Here is a 24,539-nt window from a genome sequence, read left to right as displayed (position 1 = left end):
CCGGTAGGACACCGCGCATCCCTCTGCTCTTTGTGGAAATGCCTGAACGTTTCCAGCCTCTGGAAACAGGTCTCTCGGTACTTAGCAAGTACTCGGTACTTACACACCGACACAACAAGTGGCTCCGGCTCTGTCTGGCATTGTGGGAGCTGTAGTTCGCCGCTCGCAGCACTACAAGTCCCAGCCTCCTGGCGGAGGAGAAAGAGGAGGAGGAGGCGGAGGCGGAGGAGGAGAGGAGCCGGCACGGCCCAGGCCTGCAGCCCGTGAGGAAGAGCCCCCCGGGGGCGGGCCGCGCCGGCATGCGGCTCCCCGGCCGGCTCGCCCTGCTCCGGAGCACGCCCCTGGCTGCCCGGCCGCCAGGGAGGGTCCGAACGGGGCGGGCGGCGGCGCGGCGCGGCTTCTCCCGCGGGCGGCTCGGCGGCACCATGGCAGAGGAGGCCAAGAAACGGGCCGCCTTCGCCGCCGTGGACAAGCACGTCCAGGTGAGGCAGCCCGGGGTGCTGCGGGGCGCGGGGGGCTCGGAGCCCCGGTGCGCGGAGCGGCCGGAGCGCGGGGCGGCCGCGGGGTGCGCGGAGCTTCCGGGAGCGCGGACGGACCCGGAGTGCACGGAGGGGCTCCGGGCTGCAGGGACCCCCCTAAGCACAGAGTGGCTGCAGGGTGCTGGGGTCCCCCAATGCATGCAGGGGCCACGGAGTGCATGGAGCGGCTCCAGGGTGACGGGACAGGCTCTGGGCTGCCGGGACCCACAGTACACGGAGCAGCTCCGGGGTGCCGGGACAGGATCTGGTGTGACGGGACCTGCCAGGGCACTGGGGGGCCATGGGGTGCACGGAGTTTCCCAGCGCATGGAGAGGCTCTGGAGTGCAGGGAGCCCCCAGTACACTGAGAGATCCCGGAGCGCAGGGACAGGCTCAGGGTGCCGGGACCCACCAATGCACGAGTGGCCACGGGGTGCGTGGAGGCTCCCAGTGCACGGCCGGAGCTCGGGGTGCACGGAGCGGCTCCGGGGTGCAGAGACCCCCTCCTGATCCCCGGACGGAGCTCGGGGTGCACGGAGCAACTCTGGGGTGCAGAGACCCCCCCTCATGCACGGAGCGGCCACATGGTGCACGGCGTCTCCAGAGACAGGGACGGGCTCCAGACTCTGGGGTGCTGGGGCTCTGAATGCACGAAGGGGCCGTGAGTTTCACGGAGTCCCACGGTGCACGGAGCAGCTCCGGCGTGTCAGGACTCCACAAAGCACAGAGCGGCCGCGGGGTGCGCGGATTTTTGCAGCGCATGGAGCGGCTCTGGATTGCAGGGACAGGCTGTGGGGTGTCGGGACCCCCCCAGTACACGGAGCGGGAATGAAGTGCACGGAGCATGGACAAGCTGCGGGATGCACGGATCCCCCAGCACACGCAGTGGCTCTGGGATGCCAGGACTCCCCAAAGCACGAAGCGGCCACAGGGAGTGCAGAGTCCCCCGGTGCACGGATGGGCCTTGGGACGCATGGAGCGGTTCGGGGGTGCAGGGACACCCCAAAGCACAGAGCAGCCACGGACTCCCCCAGAGCACGGGTGGCCCTGGGTTCATGGAGCGGCTCCGGGTGCAGGGACAGGTTTTAGGGTGTTGGGACCCCGCAATGCACAGAGGGAGTGCACACAATCTGTGGTGCACAGATGGACCCTGGGGTGCACAGAGCAACTCTGGGGTGCTGGGACCACAAAAAACACAGTGTCCACAAAACATAGGGGTGCATGGCCAGAGCCAGGGCTGTGTGAGGCAGCTCCAGGTGCAGGGACAGGCTGTGCAGTGCCGGGACTCCCCAGTGTATGGACTGGCCATGGAATGTACTGAACTTCCCAGGGCATGAGTGGGCTTCAGGTGGCACGGACTGCTGCAGTGCACAGAGCAGCCCCGAGGTCATGGATGCAGTGGGGGGCACTGAGAATACCCCCCAGCTTGGAGCATGAACAGTCCTGGGTGCAAAAAGGGACCCTGGGGTGCATGGAGGGGTCCTGCTGAGCCTCTTTCTCCTTTGCTTTGGACTTCACTCCCTTTAGCTGAGGCAAAGGGTGAAAACAGCTTTTCCCTCCCCAGTGTGTGCCTCCCTAGCAGCAGCTTCATGGCTGATCCAGCTCAGCACTGTCTATGCCGAATTTGGGGTAATGTCTTGCACCTCCAAACTTTCACTGTGCACCCTCCTGCGAGCTGGGCTGTGGTGGGAGTTCAGGCTGATGCCAGGTACTGCTCTTTTCTCCAATTCCAGGATGCACTGCTGCTACACCCCATTTCTGAGCACCCAGGCAAGGAGCAACATTCCCTGACCAGGGGATTCTGTCTTGTCTTCTGCTGGGAGGGCAATGCAGCCAGGGCTTGAGTCAGCCCCATGAATGTCAGATAGGGCTGGAGCTGCCTGAGGTTTGGCACAGCCTGGTTGGGAAGCTCAACCATCAACGGTTCCAGTCCCGCAGGGGTTTATCGGTTCTGTGCCAGCCCTTTCGCAATAGCAGTGCTGAAATCGGCGTGAGGAGTTCCTGCTAAGAATGTAGAGATTAGCAGTTAGCAGAGAAAAAAAAAATCCCTTTTCCTTCCCCCTTTGCTGGGGTAGTGTTTTGAGGTTCAGTTGCTGATGGTTTCCCTTGTGTCCCATGGAAGTTCTGCTTGTTCTGCAGCCCCGTTCCTCTGAGCAGTCTGCACTGGCCTGAGAGCACAGCCACATGCTGTGTGAGACCCGGCCCTGCCAGGCTAACACCATCAAAATTGATCAGTCTGTGAGATGGGGGGGCCTGGGGGCTCTGGCAGTTCCCTTTCTTACTCAAGACAAGCCCAAAATTGTGCATTGAGGGGTCGGAGGAGGAAGGACTCATCTCACAAGGTGTGGAGCTAAGACACCACTGTTGCTGTGAGGTGTCATAAACGGGGGCTCCTTTGGTTTGGGGTAAGACCAGTACTTTTGGACTTTAACAGCAAAATCGGTGGCCTTTGTGCTGGTTTATGGCCAGGCAAATTTAGGGTAATGTTTCTGGCTGTGTCCCAGCTAATTGAAGTTCAATGTCCAGGCTGTGATGCCAGTTAAGTAAATTAGGCAGTGTCTGGGGTAACACCCCAATGCTTGTGCAAGCTGACTTCAGGAAATAATGGAGAAGGAGCTCAGAGTCACTGTGGGCTCAGAGTCACTGCCCAGGAGCTGGATGGTGTCAGCTGTCAGTTTGCACTGGCAGGGGACAGCTGCTGTTTGTGATGGTTACCTGTGTGTTTGCTTGTTAGAGCTCTCAGAGGGCAGCAGCGTTACCTCTGAAAGCAAAGATGAGGCTTCCCTTGCACAGCAGGGACGTGTGGGAGACACCAGGGTTTGGTTCTGCTGGACAAATCTCTCTTGCTTAACTGTGCCATAAATGTGTGACACTGAGGGCTTGGGGCTGGTACTGGATGAGGCTCCTCCCGTGCTATCCATCCCTTCACACCCATCCCTGCCTTGCCAGGACAGCAGCTCCTTGTGTGGCAGATGTAAACCTGGGTGTGGGAGGGGGGATTAGGAGAGGATAACTTTTCTGGTTTTATTTTATTTTTTATTTAATTTAAGCTAGATCTGTGTGTTTACCCACAGCACTTGTCCCTGGGCAGCTGCAGGAGCAGAGTTCCCCAGCTCTGGGGGGGACACTGAGGTGACCAGCCTCAGAGGGCATGGGCTGTGGGGCTGTGACAGCGTGGGGGAGTGGGACTGGCACAGGGCTGGGGCTTTAGAGCTGTAAGCTGCTTGGGGAGAGCTGGCTTTGTGTTTATACAACACCTCTGGGGGCAGGCCCTGCCAGCACCTCTGTTAGAAATGAAAATGCAGCTACTGCCCTATGTCCTACTGCCCCAGAGAGGACTGAGCAAACTTTGGGCTTTGCTCTGTATTTATCTACTGCTTTTAGATGGAGCTCTTTGTTCTCTGACCTTGGAAGCTTAGGTGGGACTGGCCAGTGCCTGTGTGCTGCTGGTACTGCTCCATGTGTGTTGCCTTGCTGGCTTCTGTGGTGCTGGGCAGTGTCTTTAGGCCCTTGGGTTGGCTGGGAAAATGCTGTGGTTGTTGCCCACTTCACCTAAAAGGGTCCTCAGCTGTGCTGTGGCTCAGTGTCTGGGTTTTGTTTGGTGGGCTTTTGGTAAACAACGTGAAATGTAATTTTCTTTGCATGAGGTGCTGCTCCTCAGTGCTCTGCTTCTCATCAGTGTTTACCCTGCCCCTGTTTTTGAAATGTTTTGTGGTTGGTTTTGCCCTTGGTTGGTCTGGCTGGGGTTGGAGCTGAGGAAGGAGTGGGGGGAAGGCTGGGGCTGTGACAGCACCAGTTTAGACTGATTAAAAGTGCTGCTTCACCTCTAATCACTGATAAATGGATGGGCTGGGACCCTTGTGAGCTCTTCCTGCTTCATTACAGTGGAGTTGCCCAGGCTGAAGCTTTCCCCATCCCTTTAGGGTACCCAGCTGCTCCAAGAAGCTGTCCCACCCTACAGAAATGAGGGCAGAGAGAAGAAACTGCCTCTCCCCGGGTCAGAACAAGTCTTTTGGCAACACTGGTACTGCCCTTGCCCTGCCAGCCTCTGCACAGCTTTGCTTGCCCCTTCCTTGGCTGGCCTTGCTTGGCTCTGCCTGCTGGGTGGGTGGCACGGGAGCCTCAGGAGCTGTTGGGTGTCTGCTGGCCACGCTGCAGGTGTGCAGCAGAGACCTGTTGCTGTGCCCAGCTTTTGCAGAGTCACAGGGGTTTAGTGAGGGCTGGGATGGAAGCTGAACCTCTGGTTTTGGAGAACTTCTGTTTTCTTTGAGCTTTTAACTCGCAGAAGGAAGAGAAATGACTAATCCTAGGGGAGTGTGACCTGTCTTGAACTCACCTTTGCAGGTAAACTTGAGTGACAGCAAGATTTTAGCTGGTTGAAGTGCTGCAGGTGTGGCTTTTTCCACAGCTGCCAAACTCTGGATTTGCTGCACATGAGGAAAGAGCTCCAGATCTGTCTAATGTCCAAGAGATAATGCACAACAGCTCTGTGCCTGCATCTCTGGTTGTCTTCATATGTTCCTCATCTGAAGTCTCTGTGGTGACTCTGGGCCTCTTTAAGTCAATTTAAGCTTTGGATCCCATCCAAAGAAAATGAACTACACTGAAAATGGGAAGTGCAGAAGGCTGCAGGTCACTTACAGGGGGTGGGAAACTGAGTTGATGATAAACAGAGACTGACGTGGCAGAGAACATGTCTTGCAGAAGTACCACAAGTGCACCCCTCCACCCTCAGCCTGCAGCACCTTTTAGGAGTGTATCTGTGTTCCAGGTGACAGGGCAGTGATCCTTCTTAAATCAGGAAGTACACATAGAAAGGCCAGGATGGAGCTGTAGTTAAAATTTCATCCTCTTCAGCGCGTGCTGCCGGGCTCACCCACATTCCAAGTTTTGCTGGACTCTCCTATAGGCAGCTTTACACTCTGTTCTGGAAAACATTCTTTATTATTCACAGGAACAGCTGCTGTGCTCTCTGCTTTGGCTGCTGGTGCATCTGTGCTGTTTACTAAATGATAGGGTTGGCAGCAAATGCAGCCTTTTACTGTGTGGCTTCCTTGGGAGATTTTATCTTGAGGTTGTTTCCCTTCTTCCTCTGTGGTATTGTCTGAAATTCACAGCTTTCCGGCAGGAGAGCTTTCATGGAATGCCAGCAACCACCAGTGAGTGTGCATTGAACACCCTGAGATCGGACTGTGCTGGTAATTAGCAAGCACATGTCCTTTAATGAGAGGCAGAGTTGATTAAAATCCCTTGGCCACAGACCACGGCCGTGCCCTCGCTGGCACAGCGTGTTCCCTGCCTTGCCTGCAGAGTGCTGAGATGCTGTGTCCGCGTGCATCCCTGGACAAGGCTCCTTTTGCATGTGTTTATGGTGCCAGTTTTACTGGGAAAGTGGAGTCTGGAGCCACCAGTGACAGCATTCCTCTGTCTGTCTTTGATTTGCAGAACAATCAAGTTCTTGGGATCGGAAGCGGATCTACGATTGTACACGCGGTGCAGCGATTAGGTAGGATGCTCCCCTTCCCGTCCCTCCCACCACAAAAAGTTCCCTTTTCCATCTGTCCCAACTACTTGAAAAGCAGCCTAAAATCACCTGTGTGCTGACTTAGAGCTGATGCCTTGGGTCTGTTCACTGGCTGCTCTGTCCTGCTTGAAGCTGAAGGTTAAAACTGGGCCTTGGGCTCCAAATTTATAGCCTGAGAGTCCTGAGGAGGTAATGATTTGCCACCTGTTCCTGACAGCCAGGAAAAGCTCTCCACTGGCACCCACCACAAACTGGAGCTGAACTCCTTGGTCTGGTTCCAGCTTTGCCAGCTCTGCCCAGTGCTGACTTGCTGTGTGGCTCGGGGCCATGCAGCTGCTCTGCTTCCTTTGGCCCGTTTGCCTGTGGCTCATTTTGCTCCTCACATCCACAGGATTCACACTGAGGGCCCTGCTGAGGTGTAATGAAAATGAGGAATGTGAAATCCTGCTGCATTTTATTAGTGTACCCTGCAGCCAGGTTTACCTGCTTGCTCCAGGTGCAGGGCTTTGCTCAGGGAGTGATTCAGAGAATTTCAGCAAAATATTCAAGTGAGGCAAATGCAGTTTTGCAGAGTGAGTGTGAGGGTAATTACTGTCACGGCTCATTACAGAGGGTGCAGAGGTTTCAAGTTCCTTTGCAGGGCAGTCTCAGCTCTGCTTGTGGAGGTGCTGAACTTTGGATGTCCTTGGATGCATAGCAGAGCAGCCGTGGGGCCATGGTGGGTTGGGAGTGCAGGATCAGCCCTGTTGTTCTTGGGGGTCTTGCTTGGGTACAGAGGGGGAACCACAGAATCATTAAGGTTGGAAAACACCTCCAAGATCCTCAAATCCTACACAGCACCACTGTGTTCAGCACCAAGCCATACTCCCAAGTGTTACATCCACACCTCCAGGTGTGAAGGTTCCACCACTTCCCTGGGCAGCACAGGTCTGTGTGTCCCACCTGGGTGGCTCTGTCTGTCTGGGGAGTGCCTGGTGAGCTCCAGCTCCCTTGGGCAGAGCTGTCCTGCAGCCCAGAGCAGGCTGAGTTCTGAGCACAGCCCAGCCCTTCACTGTGCAGGGACACAGCAGGGCTGGGGCTGCCCCGGTCACCCATTTCCCCACTCTGTGTGTGATGCACTTCATTGTCTGGAGCTGCTGTTCAGCCTTCTGGGCTTGGCTCAGTACTGCAACCACTCCCTCCCTGAGCACAGAATCAGTCTCTAAATAAATGCCTATTGTATTTGGAGAGGAGTGGCTGTTCCAGGCTGCAAATTCTGGCTTTTCATGTCTCCTGATTGCTTTAGAGCTGGGATGTGGCTTGTAAGAACATCCAGCCTCATGTAGTGCTTGTTCAATCCTTCCAGCAGCAGCACTACCTTGGAGCAAGTAGCTCCTGTGCTTGCTCTGGTGCACGAGCTCATGCTGGCTCTTGGGCTGTTGGCTTGTGCCTGGGTATTGTAATTACTAAAATAACATTTTATCCATTATGATATCTTAGTAATAGATTTTAGTCATTTGAGGTTAGCCTGGGGGAGGAAATATTTCCTTCCATTTAATGGAATACTGTACTTTATTAGTTCTTTCCCTGCTATATATTTAAATGTTCTATAATAAATTAATGTGATGTCCCCAGGGCAACAAGCCAGCAAACCTTTCAGACAGCTGCTGGAGCTCTGTGTTTACATGGAGAGCAGCAAAAACCTGTGTAATGGAGTGAGAGAGGGGATGGGGCCGATTTCCCAGGTGAGGATTTGCTGATGGGGCTCCTCTGCTGCTGGAGACATAAAGGTTAATGGCTCATGGTGGCTTGGGCTGGGCCAGAGTGGGTGTTGAAACATTTCTGTTGAAACTGAGCCTCAGCCTATGGAGGGGGCACCTGTTTGCATTTTGAGCGTGACTGAGTTATTTGCAAGCCAAGCAAGTAATTGCAGTGAATCAGGGAGGGCTGCACTGAACTGAGGTTTCTTAAAGAGAAAGTTGCTGTGTTTTTGCCTTGTGCAATGAACAAACCAAGGCTTCTGCTTTCTGCCTGCAGCTGAGCGAGTTAAGGAGGAGAACCTGACAATTGTCTGCATCCCTACATCCTTTCAGGTGAGTGCTTTCCTCTTTTGCTTCCTGCAGTCCAAACATTCCTGCAGGGCATCTCCCCCGGGCTGTGGGAGGCCACCTTGCCCCTCTCTGGTCCATAGTGGTGTGAATGAACCAAAAGCACCAGTGTGGTGCAGCCTACAGAAGGACCTCCCAAAGAAAGTGATGGTGCTGTGTTACCCTGCCCTGGGAGGTGTGTTTGGAGCCAGTGTGGTAGGGCTGGTTGTGTCAGGGTTGGTGTGTGGCTTCCTCTGGATCCCACTTGCAGGAAAATGCTGCTTAGTGGTGAACCAGGCTCACAGTGCAAAGCTCACTGGAGACACTTTGTCTCCTTAGAGTCTGTATCAGCCCTGGCAGCTGTAAAGAATAATAGGAAGCTCTTGTGTTTTTAGCAGGAGCTTGAAATGCATCAGCTGGATTTGATAAGAAATTGCAGAAGAGAAATTGGCTTAACCTCTCGTTTGCTGTGCAGCTTTTGCAGGAATTGGTTCCTACCAGGGTAGATGTTGAGAGGGCTGGAGGGAGAGGGAGAACCTGGCTTGGTGGTGGAATACAGATCTGCTGGGATAGCTTCTGAGCATCTCCCATGCCTTTGTCAGCTGGCTTTGGTCTCTTTGCCTCTACTCCCTGAGGGGAGGACGTCCTTTTGGGCAGGCAGAGGTGACACAGTGGGGACCACCTGAAGGGTCTTCAAGGCTGGGTGGCAATACCCCAGTGAAGGAGTTGGGTCTGTGTCCTTCTCATGGTCCTGGGGACTGTACTTTTGTCACACTCTTGTCACCGTGAGGGTGGTCAGGCAGTGTGGCAGGCAGGGCAGAGCCTGTCCTGTGAGGTGTTCAGGGACTGGGTGGATACAGCCCTGACCAACCTGGGAGCTGACCCTGCTCTGACCTGGAGGTTGGATAGAGACCAACCTGAATTATCGTAAAATCTTAGGAAAACCTAACATCTTCTTACCCTGCAGTTGTTTAGGTGTGGGGGTGACAGGGCTCTCTCTTCCCAGCAGTTGTAGGTAACTGGGGTATGGTGTAAGGTGCTGCAAAGGCCAGAAAGTGGAAAAAAAATAATTAACCTATATTGGTACTTCTCTTGATGGTCTAGACTGTGGTGAGAGTCTGTCTTTGATCTGTCTCAAATGATTCCCACCCTGAAATGCCATGTCCCATTTGAGTTTAGGAGAAGTGCTGAGTTCAGTCATTAGTTCTTAAAGGAAATACTGATGAAGCTCTTGTAGTGTGTGTGGGCTGGAGCCTGTCCTGCCCTGAAATGTTGTCATAGTTCCTTTAACACCACAGAGTTTCTTACCAGTAAAACAAAAAGCTGCTGTTAAAGGGAAGAGAGGGATTGTACACCATCAGGAGCCAAAATTCCCAACATGGGGCTGCCTTGTATCTCCTGCAGTCCCTTAGACCTCAACCAATTCCAAGTGGAGCGTTCCCAGGTCAGCAAAACAGCATTTTATTTTCACTGTGTGCAGGTGTAGATGGCTGCCTGAGCTCACTGGCAAGGAAGAGTTGGTTTCAGTGGGCTTTTATACTCCTCCCTTCCCTGTTGTCAGGGCATTAATCCATCTCCAGCAGTAAAGCTAGAGCAGGGTAAGTATCAGTCCTGGCGCTTGCGTTGTCTCTTCTCACCGGGACGGGAGCACGGAGTGGGACTGCTCCTGTGCAGGGCTGTGCAGACACCACCACCCCTTCTCCTCGGTATGGGGGCTCTGCTTCTGGCTCCCACTGCTCCCATTGCCTAGCAAGCAGAGCCTGGAGAGGGCCAAGCCACCTTGTTGCCACACTGCTGACTCAGCCTGTTCAGGGTCTGGCCTGCATGTGCAGCACAGTGTTTTTCAATGCTTGGAGTTTCCCAGATCCCTGAAATCTCCTTTTGTGGACACCATGTGATGAATGCCAACCCACTGATTTTTATTCCTATCATTTTGTGAGTCCTTAGGGCCCCACAGCCCATGGGTGTTAAAACTGCATGCTATGAAATGCCATGATAAACTATTCAAATCTTATCTCATTGCCAGGAGTGCCACCTGCTAATTCTAATGTTTCTGGCATGTCAGTACCTGTGACTGATGCACTTTGTGGGTAGAATTCAGGGGAATCAGCTGATCCAGGCTATTGCACTGGGGTTTCTTGGTCTAGCTGCAGCATGGTAGCAAGTTTGGACTGAGCAGAATCTGTGCAAGGAGGGAATCTCACTTGAATGATGATTTATAACATAGAAAGTTCAACCAGTTAGAGATTCTGCAGATGACGCCGAGTTGGGTGGGAGTGTTGATCTGCAGGGGGGCAGGAAGGCTCTGCAGGGGATCTGGACAGGATGGATGGATGGATGGATGGATGGTTGGATGGATGGATGGATGGATGGATGGATGGATGGATGGATGGATGGATGGATGGACGGACCAAGGCCAAAGGTCTGAGCTTCAGCAAGGCCAGGTGCTGGGTGTGCCCTTTGGCCACAACAAGCTCCTGCAGAGCTCCAGGCTGGGGGCAGAGTGGTGCCCAGCAGAAAGGCCCTGGGGGTGCTGGGAACGTGAGCCATGGTGTGCCCAGGTGGGCAGGGGGGCCAGGGGCACCTGGCCTGGGTCAGCAATAGTGGCAGCAGGAGCAGGGCAGGGATTGTCCCTCTGTACTGGGCACTGGTGATCACACACAGCTGGAATCCTGTGTTCAGCTTTGTGCCTCATGGCAAGGAAGGCACTGAGGGGCTGGAGCTGAAAGGAGTGGAGCTGGGGAGGGCTCTGGAGCATGGGTGTGATGAGGAGCAGGAGGACTGGAGAAAAGGAATCTTCTCACTCTGCACAACCCCCTGACAGGAGGGGGCAGCCACTCAGGCTCGGTCTCTTCTCCCAAGTGACAGATGACGGGACCAGAGGAAATGGCCCCAGGTTGTGCCAGGAGAAGTTTTGGTTGGATATTAGGGAAAGTTTCTTCACTGGGAAGGTGGGCAGGCACTGACCAGGCTGCCCAGGGCAGTGGTGGAGTCACCACCCCTGGAGGAATGTAAAAGCCAGTACATGTGACACTTGGGGACATGGTTTAGCAGTGGCCTGGGCAGTGCTGGACTTGGTGTTAGCAAACCTGGCTGAACAATTCTGTGGTTGCCTGTTCAAGCTGAGGGACTGAGCCCAGGGCAGCTCTGGGTGCCCTGTGTTGTGTTACCACTAGAGGGAAACAGCCACTGCAGGAGAGCTAGATCAGAGCCACCAAGCAGCTCTTCCAGCAGCTTCCCACACTTTTCCCACGAGTTGTGCATTTGTTATTTACCTTTCAGCATATTTACAATACAAAAATATTTTCTCTGTTAGTTCCACATTGCTGTGGTGTAAATATTTAATTTTTCAGCCACATTTTTCAGCCAGAGGAGATAAGAAGGGCTGGATGGGTGTGAGGGAGAATGATGTCCAAGCTGAAACAACATAGGATTTAAAAATTCCATATCTGCTGTAGTGCTTAGATACAAGTGATTCCCACCAAGCTGATGAGGCCTCCTGCTATTTAGTATGGAGACACCCAAACCCAGCAGTTCTGTTGCACCAGCTGAGCATTTCAGTTCAAATCAGCAGCAAGATTTTCTTTTGATTGAACTGCTCTGGTGTGGAAGCATCATTTTCTCCTTGCTGTGTGTTCCTGCTGCAGCCTCTCCACGAGCTCAGAGTGGAGCAGTGGAGCTCTCCCAGGGAGGCTCCATCCTTGCTGCAGCCAGGGAAGGACACCAAGAGTCTGTTTTCCTTTCCTGCCACTGGTAAATGCTGTTTGTTCTCTTCTTGGTGCACAGGCTCGTCAGCTGATCCTGCAGAATGGTTTAACACTGAGTGACTTGGACCGAAATCCAGAGGTAAGTGGGGCCACAGAGCTGAGACCTCAGCTGATCTTCCTCTCACCTGGTCCTTCAGAAAGCATCCAGGCTCCTTAGTCCTCCCCTGAGGCTGAGTTTGGGCAGCCACACTGCAGAACTTGAGTTGGGACAACAGGAAACAGCCTCAAGTTGTGCCACAGGAGGTTCAGATTGGATATTAGGAAAAATTTCTGCACTGAAAGGTTGGTCAAGCACTGGAGCAGGCTGCCCAGGGCAGTGGTGGAATCAGCATCCCTGGAAGTGTTCAAAAAACACAGATTTGATGCTTAGGGACATGGTTCAGTGGGGACCTGGCAGGGTTTGTTGAATGCTGGACTCAATGATCTTAAAGGTCTTTTCTAACCTTAATGATTCTATGATTTGAACAGGTTTAGTTGATTTTCCCCCCAAGTTCTTTCTTAGTTCTTGTCCCTTTAGATGACAGAAGGCTGCTGGGTTGTGTTGCCTCCAAGTGCTTGGCATCTCTTCCAAGAGGAGGCCTGAGACAGGGAAAAGATTTTTCCTGGGAAAATCTTGCATGCTGGTCCGTAAACAGCAGCAGAGGCCAAAGAGATGTGCCTTCAGGCCAGCAGTTGGCTTGGCTTTCTCCTCCTCTCCCATGCCTGGGGGTGTTGGAGGGGCTTGGGTGGTCTCAGGGTGTCCTTGGCTGGCCCATCTGACACTGGTGCCAGCTCTGGGGACATTTGTGCCTGCTTGGGACACCCAGCCCTGGAGCTGCCCAGGAGGGCTCCCACAGCATTTCCTCCTCTCCCCACAGCTTGATGTTGCCATCGATGGAGCAGATGAGGTGGACTCTGACCTCAACCTTATCAAAGGTGGCGGGTGAGCCTTGCTGTCTGTCTGTCTGTCTGTCTGTCCCAGGCTCTGAGCATCCCTGTACGGCTCTGGGTGTGTCTGGGCTGGGCTGGAGGGGATCCTGTGCAGGGCTGTGTGTGCACCTACAGTGTGGGATGGCTCCTGGCCAAGGCTGCCAGGGACAAGGGGCACAAAGGGAGGGTGGGGATCAGGAGGATAAGGTGTGGGGCAGCAGTAGCACCAAAACCAGCAAGAACATACTAGAGGGGACTGGGTTTCAAGGCCATTAGGCACAGTGAGGAGCAGTCTGATGTTTTCTGGTTTTGTTTTTATTTTTTCCCCCTTGCAGTGGCTGCTTGACACAGGAGAAGATAGTTGCAGGATTTGCAAAGTGCTTCATTGTTATTGCTGATTACAGGTGAAGATACTACTGTTGATAATACCTTTCTCCTCCATGGGAGGTTTCAGATGGTGCTGTGCCAGGCCATTATTGTCATTCCAATGGTTACAGGAGAGCAGGAATGGGTGGAAATGAGCCTGGCTCCCAGTATTTCAGCAATTCAATTTATCTTTTTTTCTTAATTTTCAACTCAGCAGGCCTGCTTGGGAGTCAGCAGAGCTTGTGGGGAAGTGGCAGTTCTGCTCTCTGAGCTCAGTGATTGTCAGCATGGGATTAATTTTCCAGCCATGGGGCTGTGGAACAAACAACTCCTGTTCTGCTTGTCCAGAGCATGTCAAAACAGGGCTTTGGAGTGGATGGAGCACAGTGCATTAGACTGGCTCTGGCTGCACAGGGGGCACACAGGGACTGACCTGTGTCCTCCTGAGCCTTGTGCCTGAGGGCTTTGCCAAGGGGCTGGGGGGCTGTTAGTGGTGTCAGCAGTGTAATGTCCAGCACTAATCCCACCTCATGTGCCCTCAGGAAAAAATCTGACAGCCTTGGAGAGCAGTGGAAGAAGGGAGTTCCTATCGAGGTCATCCCCATGGCTTATGTCCCTGTCACCAAAGCCCTGACCAAAAAATTTGGCGGTGTGGTGGAGCTGCGGATGGCTGTTAACAAAGCAGTGAGTGTCCCTGTCAGCCCTGCTTCCCCTGGGCACCCACCTGAACCTGGGCAAAGGCAGCACCAGAGGGGAAATCTGGGCTTTCACTCCCACAAGGGACATCTTGTGGAATTCCTCCTTATTGTACTTTTATTCCTGGATTGTGTATTTATGTGTTCAGGCTGCTCATTGAAAGCCTCTCTGGCTGTGACTCCTAAAGAAGCATCCTGGAGCAGGGAGCAGAGGGATTGCCAGCCTGGGTCTGGGGTGCTGGGGGGCTGCAGGGCAGTCTGAGCTGCCAAAGAGGGTCTCCAGTTGGGAGTGATGGTTTCACTGACAGGTTTATTGTGAGGACAGCCCCAGTTTTTGTGAATAATGACTCTAAACCACTGCTGGTCCCAGTGAGGGCTGTGACAGTCCCTGGCTGGGATCAGGAGACACAGGGCTCATGCCATGACAACTGGGTTTGCTTCCAGGGCCCTGTGGTGACAGACAATGGGAACTTCATCCTGGACTGGAAGTTTGACAAGGTTCACGAGTGGGGTGAAGTGAACTCTGCCATCAAAATGATACCAGGTGATGTCTGAGTTTTTAAAAACCACAGAAGTGGCTGAGGTTTGGTGTGTGATGATAAGTAACCTGGACTGTGGCAGCTCTCTCCTGGACATGAGGAAATGTGTGTGTGTATTTGCTGCCCTCCTGCAGGTCCCTGCATTTGTTTCAAGCATTTGCTCAAGAGAGCAGTCAGCTCAACTGGCACAATTGTGCCCAAGGGGCTTTTCCCACATGGTGGTGAAAACCTGGAGTGATGCTGGTTGATGTTGACACTGTTTCCCATTAGGCACAGCAGTCCTGTCCTCTTCCTTACTCTCCTTGTGCCCATTTAGAGAGGGACTTTAGTGGAAACACCAGTGCACTGTGGAGGGAGGGTTTGCACTGTGCTCTGGTATTTTCCAGGAGCTGCTTACAGCTCTGCATCCCATTCCCACTGGGAAGCCCTCCCTGCTGGCCTTGCTGTGAGGATGAAGTGTACTCAAGCTCTTGCTGGGCTCAAGCAGCAGTGGCTGAGTGCTGTTTGCAAACAAAACAGCCTCTTTGCAAGGACTCCTGCCTTGCATGAGACCTGCTGCCCAGGCAAGAGCTGCCTCTGGACCCTCTGTGTCTGCCCAGGGGCACAGGCACTCTCTGAACTTCAGGGAAGCAGCATCTGGATGTCTTTCTGGTTATCTTGGCAAAGCCTGTCCCTCAAGTCCTGCCTTCACACAGCTGCCTTCACTGACTGCTCATGTGTTGCCAGAACATGCAGGAACAGGTTGGGATCTTGTTGCACAAACACCAACATCCCCACGAAGCAGCCATATGTTGTCCTGGCTCCACAACTGCAACACCAGGCCAGGCAGAGGCTCTGGGCAGTGGTTTTGCTTCCCTCAGTAGTGCTTATCACAGAATCACAGAGTTGTTGGGGTTGGAAGGGGTCTCTGGTGGTTTGGGCTGCCCCTGGTGCAGTGCTCCACATCCTAATCCAGTCGCTGCCCATGGCTGTACAAATCTCTCTATCATTCGAGCTGTGTCTGGGCAAGAGGCAGACAGTGCCTGCTTGCTCTGCACAGCAGGAGCTTCTTCCCTGCATTTCTTGTTGTTTGAGAAAGGAATAGTAAATAATGGGACCTGTTTCCTGCTCAGAAATGGATCTGCTCAGGGAAAAAGAGTTTCTTCCCTCCCCAGAAGTGGATGAGCCAAAATGTGTGGCTGTTAAAGCCTAAATTCAGTGCTGGTAGAACGATTTTGGCCACTTTGTGCTTGTGGTAGCCCTTGTCTCCATTTCTATCCACCTTCCTGGCCTCTGGCTGTCTCAGTGATCACTGTGAAGTTAGGAGCACTCTCACAATAGGACACAAAATGAATGACATGCACAAGCTGGGATGTCCAAGGTAAAAAGAGGGCAGTTTATTTCCAAACTCCAATATTTATAGACTTTCAAAAGTGTCCATGGATTGGAGGATGGAATTGCCACCTCTCCAGCCACACTGGTCAAACCAACAGTCCATCAATTCTCTCCTCCTCCAGAAAGAAATGCAAAACAATCATTATTTACATGAAAAGTGTGTGAGAATCTCCATTACAGAAATGTAAATATCAGAAGGCTTAGAAGAACTTAGAAGAACAGGGTGACAGAGCACCCCATAACTAAATGCAATCAAAAGGACATTTACAAATGGGCTACAAATTGCAGAGGTAGCATCAGAGCTGCTGAGTTTTAACATTTGAACAAATGTTAGCCAGGTGATCTCTTACAGTGAAGTCTTTCAGGTGAGTTTAAAGGCAGAGGGAGTGAGTGATCCCCAGTCCTGTGGGTATGTGCAGCTTCCTCTTGCTCCCATGGGTCATCAGATAGCAGAAAATGCTTTTCTCATGGTTGTGTTGGTGCAACAGTGGTGGCTGGGGCAGCGTGAATGTCGTGGGAGCTTTGGGAGTTGTTCCTCAGTCTCTGGAGAGTTTTTGCTGGAAGTGCCTGCATGGAAAACACTTCCCAGAAGCTCCCAGAGCAGCTGATCCAGGTTGGACACTTCTCCAAACCTCCAATGAAGGCACTGGTGCTTTTGAAGGAGCAGAACCACAGAGGGCAGAGCAGAGGACACAAGTGTCCACCACATTTCTCTTCACAGAGAAAAGCAAGGCACAGTTCTTCCCAAGAATATTTCTGATTTCACATTCTCTGAACCTCAGAGATAGAAAACACAATTCTTATTTGCTGTGCCTGTGTTGTGCCAGAGTAGAATGCAATGTGGAGATTGTTCACCCAAAGTGATGGGGTTTTGTTTCCTTGGCCTATCAGGCCCAAGTGTGTGTGTGTGTGTGTGTGTGGACTGTCAAGTGACAGTCACGAGAGTCAGAGCAGTTGTGTGCAGAGCTGAGTGCTTGGCAGATTCAGTTTAGATGTAAGGAATAGAATAGAATAGAATAGAATAGAATAGAATAGAATAGAATAGAATAGAATAGAATAGAATAGAATAATTAATTAGCCTTCTGATAAGATGGAATCAGATGCTGTGGTCTTTGTGAGGGTCCCCCAGGATGAGGGAAGAGATGAGAATTTGACTCCATGTTCTCAGAAGGCTGACATATATCATATCACATCATATCATATCACATCATATTATATCATATCAATCATGGTATACTAAAGAAAATAAAGTATACAGACAGAAGGCTTAACAAAAATGATAATGAAAACTTGTGACTGACTCCTCAGAGTCTGACACAGCTGGCTGTGATTGGTCATTAAGTTAAAACAATTCACAGGGAACCAATCAAACATGCACCTGTTGGTAAACAATCTCCAGACCACATTCCAAAGCAATCTGATAATTCTTGTTCTCATTTTTTCTGAGGCTTCCCAGCTTCTCAGGAGAAAAATCCTGGGTGAAGAGGATTTTTCAGAAAATATGACAGTGACAAGATGCATCATTCCCTCCCCCTGGTGGGGGGTTCCCTGCAGATCCTATACCTGAGTGCAGGTGGCAGTAGCTGTACAGGGTATCAGTACTCACAGGGCACAGAGTGCAGGGTGCTGGCTGTAGCTGTACAGGATACGGGTACCATACAGGGCACAGAGTGCAGGGTGCTGGCTGTAGCTGTACAGGGTATCAGTACTCACAGGGCACAGAGTGCAGGGTGCTGGCTGTGGCTGTAGCTGTACAGGGTATCAGTACCATACAGGGCACAGAGTGCAGGGTGCTGGCTGTGGCTGTAGCTGTACAGGGTATCAGTACCATACAGGGCACAGAGTGCAGGGTGCTGGCTGTGGCTGTACAGGGTATCAGTACTCACAGGGCACAGAGTGCAGGGTGCTGGCTGTGGCTGTACAGGATATCAGTACTCACAGGGCACAGAGTGCAGGGTGCTGGCTGTGGCTGTAGCTGTACAGGGTATCAGTACTCACAGGGCACAGAGTGCAGGGTGCTGGCTGTGGCTGTAGCTGTACAGGGTATCAGTACTCACAGGGCACAGAGTGCAGGGTGCTGGCTGTGGCTGTACAGGGTATCAGTACTCACAGGGCACAGAGTGCAGGGTGCTGGCTGTGGCTGTACAGGATATCAGTACTCACAGGGCACAGAGTGCAGGGTGCTGGCTGTAGCTGTACAGGATATCAGTACTCACAGGGCACAGAGTGCAGGGTGCTGGCTGTGGCTGTAGAGGATGTCAGTACTCACAGGGCATAGAGTGCAGGGTGCTGGCTGTAGCTGTAGCTGTACAGGATGTCAGTACTCACAGGGCACAGAGTGCAGGGTGCTGGCTGTAGCTGTACAGGATATCAGTACTCACAGGGCACAGAGTGCAGGGTGCTGGCTGTAGCTGTACAGGGTATCAGTACTCACAGGGCACAGAGTGCAGGGTGCTGGCTGTAGCTGTACAGGATATCAGTACCACACAGGGCACAGAGTGCAGGGTGCTGGCTGTGGCTGTAGCTGTATGGGGTATCAGTACTCACAGGGCACAGAGTGCAGGGTGCTGGCTGTGGCTGTAGCTGTACAGGGTATCAGTACTCACAGGGCACAGAGTGCAGGGTGCTGGCTGTGGCTGTGGCTGTACAGGGTATCAGTACTCACAGGGCACAGAGTGCAGGGTGCTGGCTGTAGCTGTACAGGATATCAGTACCATAACAGGGCACAGAGTGCAGGGTGCTGGCTGTAGCTGTAGCTGTACAGGGTATCAGTACTCACAGGGCACAGAGTGCAGGGTGCTGGCTGTGGCTGTACAGGATATCAGTACCATAACAGGGCACAGAGTGCAGGGTGCTGGCTGTAGCTGTACAGGATATCAGTACTCACAGGGCACAGAGTGCAGGGTGCTGGCTGTGGCTGTAGCTGTACAGGGTATCAGTACTCACAGGGCACAGAGTGCAGGGTGCTGGCTGTGGCTGTAGCTGTACAGGATATCAGTACCATAACAGGGCACAGAGTGCAGGGTGCTGGCTGTAGCTGTAGCTGTACAGGGTATCAGTACTCACAGGGCACAGAGTGCAGGGTGCTGCCTGTAGCTGTACAGGGTATCAGTACTCACAGGGCACAGAGTGCAGGGTGCTGGCTGTGGCTGTACAGGGTATCAGTACTCACAGGGCACAGAGTGCAGGGTGCTGGCTGTGGCTGTACAGGACATCAGTACTCACAGGGCACAGAGTGCAGGGTGCTGGCTGTAGCTGTAGCTGTACAGGATATCAGTAGTCACAGGGCACAGAGTGCAGGGTGCTGGCTGTGGCTGTACAGGGTATCAGTACTCACAGTGCACAGAGTGCAGGGTGCTGGCTGTGGCAGTAACCAGCGACCTCTCGTTCTGCAGGCGTGGTGGAGACGGGGCTGTTCATCGACATGGCCCAGCTGGTGTACTTTGGGATGGAGGACGGCTCGGTCAGCGTGCGGGAGAAGCCGCCCTGCTGACAGGCCCTGCCCGAGGGACCCGCCCGTCCCGCCCGTGCCAAGCCCACGTTTTGCCTTAAGGAGCGGCGGCTATCGCAGGAGACCCGCGGGAAAGCCCATCAGGATCTGCTGATGTGATACTGAATGTCTCTTTTTTTTAAGAAAAACAAACAAACAAAAAATAGATTCTATTTATATATATATATATTTTTACTTTACAGGAATGTTGTCTTTTTTTAATGAGTCGTCTCAACGAATTGCTTTAACGTTTTTATTTTCTTTTCTAAGAAATACTTACCAAAAACATTACTCCCTGGTTTTGTGTTTGGAGGTTTGGTTTGTTTTTTTTTCCTTTTTTTCAAAGAGAACTTGAACCCTTCTGGTTGCTCATAGCACTTAATGATGGAGGTCAGAAATACAATCCTAATGCATTGTTCCTAATTATCCTGGCTGGAAGGGTGATGTATGTAACAGGAGCACATCCAGTTGGGACCTGCTGATGCCTTATTTGGAACCTTTTTGGTTCAGTATTTTATGCCTTTTATTTTTCTATACCACTGTTTTTTAATAGTTCAGGATGTCTGGTTGTCCTCTGTGCACATGACAATTCTCTGAGCCTAGGGTGGTCTCTACATCCCCCTCTCTGGGAAACTTATAAGGGCCTTTTGTGGGCTTCTGTGTGGAGGAGACAGTCATCTTTTGAGCCAAACTCTGCTCTCATTTAATTCAGTACCTCTGATTAAAGTCTGTCCTGTAGCTGGAGATGTTTGGGACTTTTGTCCTTTTAGACCAAGAGCAGAACTGGGTGCTTGATGAAGCTTACAGGAGCATATTTTAGCAGCTTAGGGCAGCATGGAATAGTGTTCAGTGGCAAATGATCTGGTTTGCAATGAAGGTTAATTATCACCCCTCGCAGCTGGTGATTTGTGGAAGGATAAAACAGAACGCACAGGAAAACGGAGTCTTCCTGCCTAAATTCTCCATGTGTAGCAGGAGAGAGACACTCGTTCAGTATCTCATTTTTGGTGTGTAGGTGCTTTGCATGGTTCTGATGTCGAAATGCAAGCCCTCTCTTTGTGTTTTAGACACTGAAATAAAGAGCTCTTATACCAGACTTGGTGGTAATTTTGTTCTCAAAGTAACTTATTTTGTGAATAATGGGATAGATCACGGTCAGACCAACTTCTGCTAACTTCCCCTTGCAAGAATCCCTCACCCTGGCCAAATCCACCCTTTCTGCATTTGATTTCTTTTTGCTTAAGGTAAATGAATTATTTAAAATGAACCAAATTATCTGGTCAACACTTCTTATCTGCAGCTCTTTCCTCAGCAGGCGCTGTCTTCAATTTGCACATCTAAAACCTGTGCATCGATATCCAGCTCTTGTATGAGCAAACTGCCAGCAGCTTGCTGGAAACACTGGGATTTCTTTTCCCACAAGCCAGGTGCTGCAGAAGCCATTTGCAAAGCCCTAGCTCTGGCTAGGGGCTGTTCTCAGATGCTCTTGGGCTCCTAATGTAATCCTGGATAAACAGAGCAATCGAGCACAGCTTTGTGCCCAAGTGCCTTCTCACTCAGTGTGCTGCTGGAAATGAGATTAGCAGGAGTGAATGCTGCTGTTGACTCTCCTCTGCCTGAAATCAAACAGCTCCTTCTCAAAAAGCCAATAAACCCATTACTGCACCATTACTTTCTGGCCCTCGACCAGCTGTGATCTCATTGAGCTTTGTGCTTAGCAGGGGCTCCATAGCCTGGAGATGGGCAGGTCTGATTCTTGAGCTGCTCTGGGTGATGGGGTAAATCCTGTGGGGGCTTTTGCAGCAGATTCCCCTGCTGGGGTGGGACTTGGAGTGGGTCTTGGGCTGTGGGTTATGGGCACTGTACCACACAGCTGGAATTAAAACCCCTGGAGCAAATTCAGTGTCTGAATCCTTGTGCAAGCTCCCCCAGCTGACATTTGCAGTCAGTAGATGGAGTTTATCTTAAGGGTCTCTTGGGAATGGTCATGTCCTTTCCCTTGGAGGCTGCCAGGCTCCCTCATCTGTCATGACCACCCTCATCTTCATCTGCCAGCACATCCAGGTGTGGTACAGGGAGTCCAACCCCTCCTGGGGTGGCTTTGTGCCCCGGCTCTGCCCTGTCACCCCTTACACTGATGCACAGCCCCCTTCCTCTGATGCTCTGCTGCCTCGCCACAAGCCTGTTTGAAGAAAGTGTACAGGCAGCAGAGGTGTTTCTAGTCCCTGGTCCTTGCTTTTCCAGGCTATCACCACGATTCCATATGTTTTTGGAGAGGTAACAGCTCATAGATGGGCATGCTGTGCTGGATCTCCAGCTGAGGGCAGGCACTGCAGCTCCCTGTCACCTCCTTGGGCAGAAGCAGTGCAGCTGCTCCTGAGGGCTCCTGGACCTGAGTTTGCTGAATTTGATTTCACCACCTTGGCTGGTTTCACTGTGGCATTTGCTCTGGGCTTTGTTTTTTCAAGGTGCTCCTCAAAAGAGCCTTCAGAAGCTTTCAGAAACAGGCTGCCACTCCTCTCCCACCCTGCTCTCTTGCACCCTGGGAAGAAAAGCAGGGATATATTTTTAGAAGATAAAAATTGCTATCAAAAGCAGGTGGAAGGAGGTGTCATTTTACACCCAAGGCAGGCTGGTGGTGGCTATTTAGGGTGCATTCCTGCAGTGGGTTCTTTACCTGATGTGATCCAGCCCCCTCCTGTTGCCTTTTGGGTTGTGCATGGTGAGTAATGAAGGGAGATTTACCATTAGCTCTCAATTATGGATTAACTTGGCCCTGGAGGAAACAAACGTTTCAAGAAAGAGCAACAGCAGCACTAAAATTAATGAGCAGCCAAGGTAATGAAACACTGGTCCCATTCAGGAAAAAAAAAAAGCAATATAAATATAGTAAGAGAGTGCATCAGATTCGATTTAATTAACCTGTGGTTAATAGGTTAAATAATTAAGATAAATTAATTAAACTAACTAGAAAGAAATTATGTGTTTTGTTAAACCAACTCACCTTACTCCATGTTATATAGAAAGTATTACTATTTATCAAGTTATTATAGTCAGTGTAGGATGGGGCTTATGATCTGACATAATTACTGATCTGAGAAATGTGACACAAAAAGAGGTGAAAATAATTAAGCAGGCAGCATAGAGGATCTGTGCTCTGGGTATTAAACCAAACAATTACAGCTAAAGTGATGAGGAGAAAATCAGCACACCATAACCAGTGATAACAATTAGCTGTGAGGAATATTAGTAAGCTGTAATATGTATTAATATCTTTCAAACATAAGGCCTCATCCATTTTTCAACTGTGTGGCTTTAACAAAAATGGTGTAATGACACTGTCTGTGGTCCAGCTGCACCAGGAAAGGAGCAGGAAAAGGAAAGATGTCCTCATTTTCAAAGTGATTTTTCAAATTTATCCAGCTTTTTGAATCCTCAAAAATGTCTTTGCAGCTTTATTTCACTCAGTACATCAGCAGAAAGGTGATGCATTTCAGGTTAAAGATTAACTTAAAGACCTAAAACTGCTGGGTTTTTGTACTGACAACTTGTGAACTTTATTCACCTCCCCTTCCAGTAACTTTAACAGGAGTTTCATCATCCCTGTAACTCCATAACCTTGGTAGCTGGGACCAGGATTTTTTTTTTTTCAGAGCATGAGACTTTTCTGTTTGTATTTTTACACCTACCAACACAAACACTTCTTACACTTCCTTGATGACACTTCCAGCCTTGTGAAAGTCATGTCAGACCATCAACATTAAATGTGGTGGGCAAAACAGTAAAGGATCAGTCACTGGGTTTGACTACAGGAAATTACATAAACTATTTTTTTAGTGGAAACAGAAGATTTTGTACAAGAATGTCTGAGTAAAAGATAAAACCATCAATCATGTTGAAAAGCAAAATTCTTTTGATGATTTCTGTTTTTTCTGGAAGTCAGTAACAGAAAGATGAAATTCAGCAGGAGAAAAAAAGTGACTATTAAGCCAAATAGCTCAGATCTGTAAACCTCCTGACACATCAATATCCAAGTTCCCTTGGGGATGTAGAGTTAAAAATATTCTTAATCACACTAAATTCAAAGTTCATCTCATGCTGTATTGTTAAAATTATGTGCACATGAATTTGATAATGCAAAAAAACCCCACAGAAGCTGAAGTGCCTGCTGACTGCAATGATCTTTTTATTGTGCACCAAACTCTAAATTCCCTCATGGTGGTCTTCCAGTGCAGGATTAATTAAAGAAAATACTACATCAAGTATCCTTTCTACTTATAAATGTCTCACAGGTTTGTGTAATCTCCTACTGAAGCTATTACTAGAATGCCTTATAGATCAAAATCTCTAATTAAACATTAATTCCCTTAAAACATTTTCAAAGCCTTAATTTCAGTAACTTGCAAGTTTTATTTGCCTGCCACAGCATGCTGGCTTCTTGTAATCAGTATTTAATAACCTGTACAGTTTAATCCCAATGTAATGTATTTGGCAATGACAAATGAAATTGAAAAACCCTGCTGTAAATCTAGATGATACGCTGGGATGCTTTTCTTACTATCTTAATTTATTGCAGGGAAAAAAAAGAAAGTCCTGCCTCCCTTTAACCCTTAAATGAGTATTATTTTTTGAAGAGGAGATTATAATTCTTTCCTTGATTTTTATATGTAACTTAGTGAGGGTTGGACCAGATCAGTGAAGAGTCAAATCCAACAGCTCATAAGTAATGTACCAAAATCTTGTCTAATTGAAGAGCAAGGAGATAATCACTCTTCTCCTGAGAGGGTTTTTGGGGTATGATCCCCTGCATATGAGCACCTTGGGCAAACTCAGCCTCTTTGCCACAGACCACCCCTTTTTGGACAGGGCACTTGCAGGTTTCTCTGCAGGTCAGCTGTGGGCTGTGGTTTATCATTTATGAAATGTTTCTTTCATCCTTATTTGAGAGCTCAAGCAGCACATGCTGACCCTGGCTGGGCTTTGGGGGCTGCACTGAGGGTTCCTGCTCAGGCTCTGTGTTTTTCCTCTGGATGTGCTGCTGTGATAGCCCTGGCTATCAACAGCCTCTTCCAGCCTCCTTCCAGAGGTTCCCCAGCAGCCCAAGGCCATTGCTGCTCCCTCATCTGATCCTTGGGAGCTGCTCAAAGAGCTGCTTTGCTGTAATTCATATCTCTGATGCCCACAAATGCCCAGTGGGCTTCATTTCCAGCTCCTGGGATGCTCTGCCTCACCAACACTGTTGTCTCAGCACCAGTGAGGCTGGCCAAGAGCTTTTATCACTTTTAAAGCAA

At 50.7% G+C, this 24,539-nt stretch overlaps 1 protein-coding gene across 1 annotated transcript; it reads left to right on the top strand.

Moving 5' to 3' along the window:
* Positions 1-228: 228 nt before the first annotated feature.
* On the top strand, positions 229-20,325 carry RPIA (ribose 5-phosphate isomerase A). Its single transcript, XM_084204768.1, has 9 exons — positions 229-482; positions 5,964-6,024; positions 8,059-8,114; positions 11,895-11,954; positions 12,733-12,797; positions 13,120-13,188; positions 13,693-13,834; positions 14,290-14,389; positions 19,154-20,325. The coding sequence occupies exons 1-9, from the start codon at positions 300-302 to the stop codon at positions 19,249-19,251; spliced, it is 834 nt and encodes a 277-aa protein (XP_084060894.1). The 5' UTR covers positions 229-299; the 3' UTR covers positions 19,252-20,325.
* The last annotated feature ends 4,214 nt before the right edge of the window (positions 20,326-24,539 follow it).

This window comes from Fringilla coelebs, assembly GCF_963513975.1.
Source record: "Fringilla coelebs genome assembly, chromosome: 4".
NCBI classification, from domain to species: domain Eukaryota; kingdom Metazoa; phylum Chordata; class Aves; order Passeriformes; family Fringillidae; genus Fringilla; species Fringilla coelebs.
The sequence above is the reverse complement of the archived record's forward strand: the minus strand, read 5'-3'. Positions and strand labels throughout refer to the sequence as shown.

What these genes read in the sequence shown, in the direction of transcription:
- RPIA (XM_084204768.1), top strand. Translation starts at nt 300, where the DNA reads ATGCGGCTCCCCGGCCGGCTCGCCCTGCTCCGGAGCACGCCCCTGGCT. An exon ending in ACACGCGGTGCAGCGATTAG is followed by an intron (nt 6,025 to 8,058) that starts GTAGGATGCTCC and finishes TTCTGCCTGCAG; the next exon opens with CTGAGCGAGTTAAGGAGGAG. An exon ending in AACCTTATCAAAGGTGGCGG is followed by an intron (nt 12,798 to 13,119) that starts GTGAGCCTTGCT and finishes TCCCCCTTGCAG; the next exon opens with TGGCTGCTTGACACAGGAGA.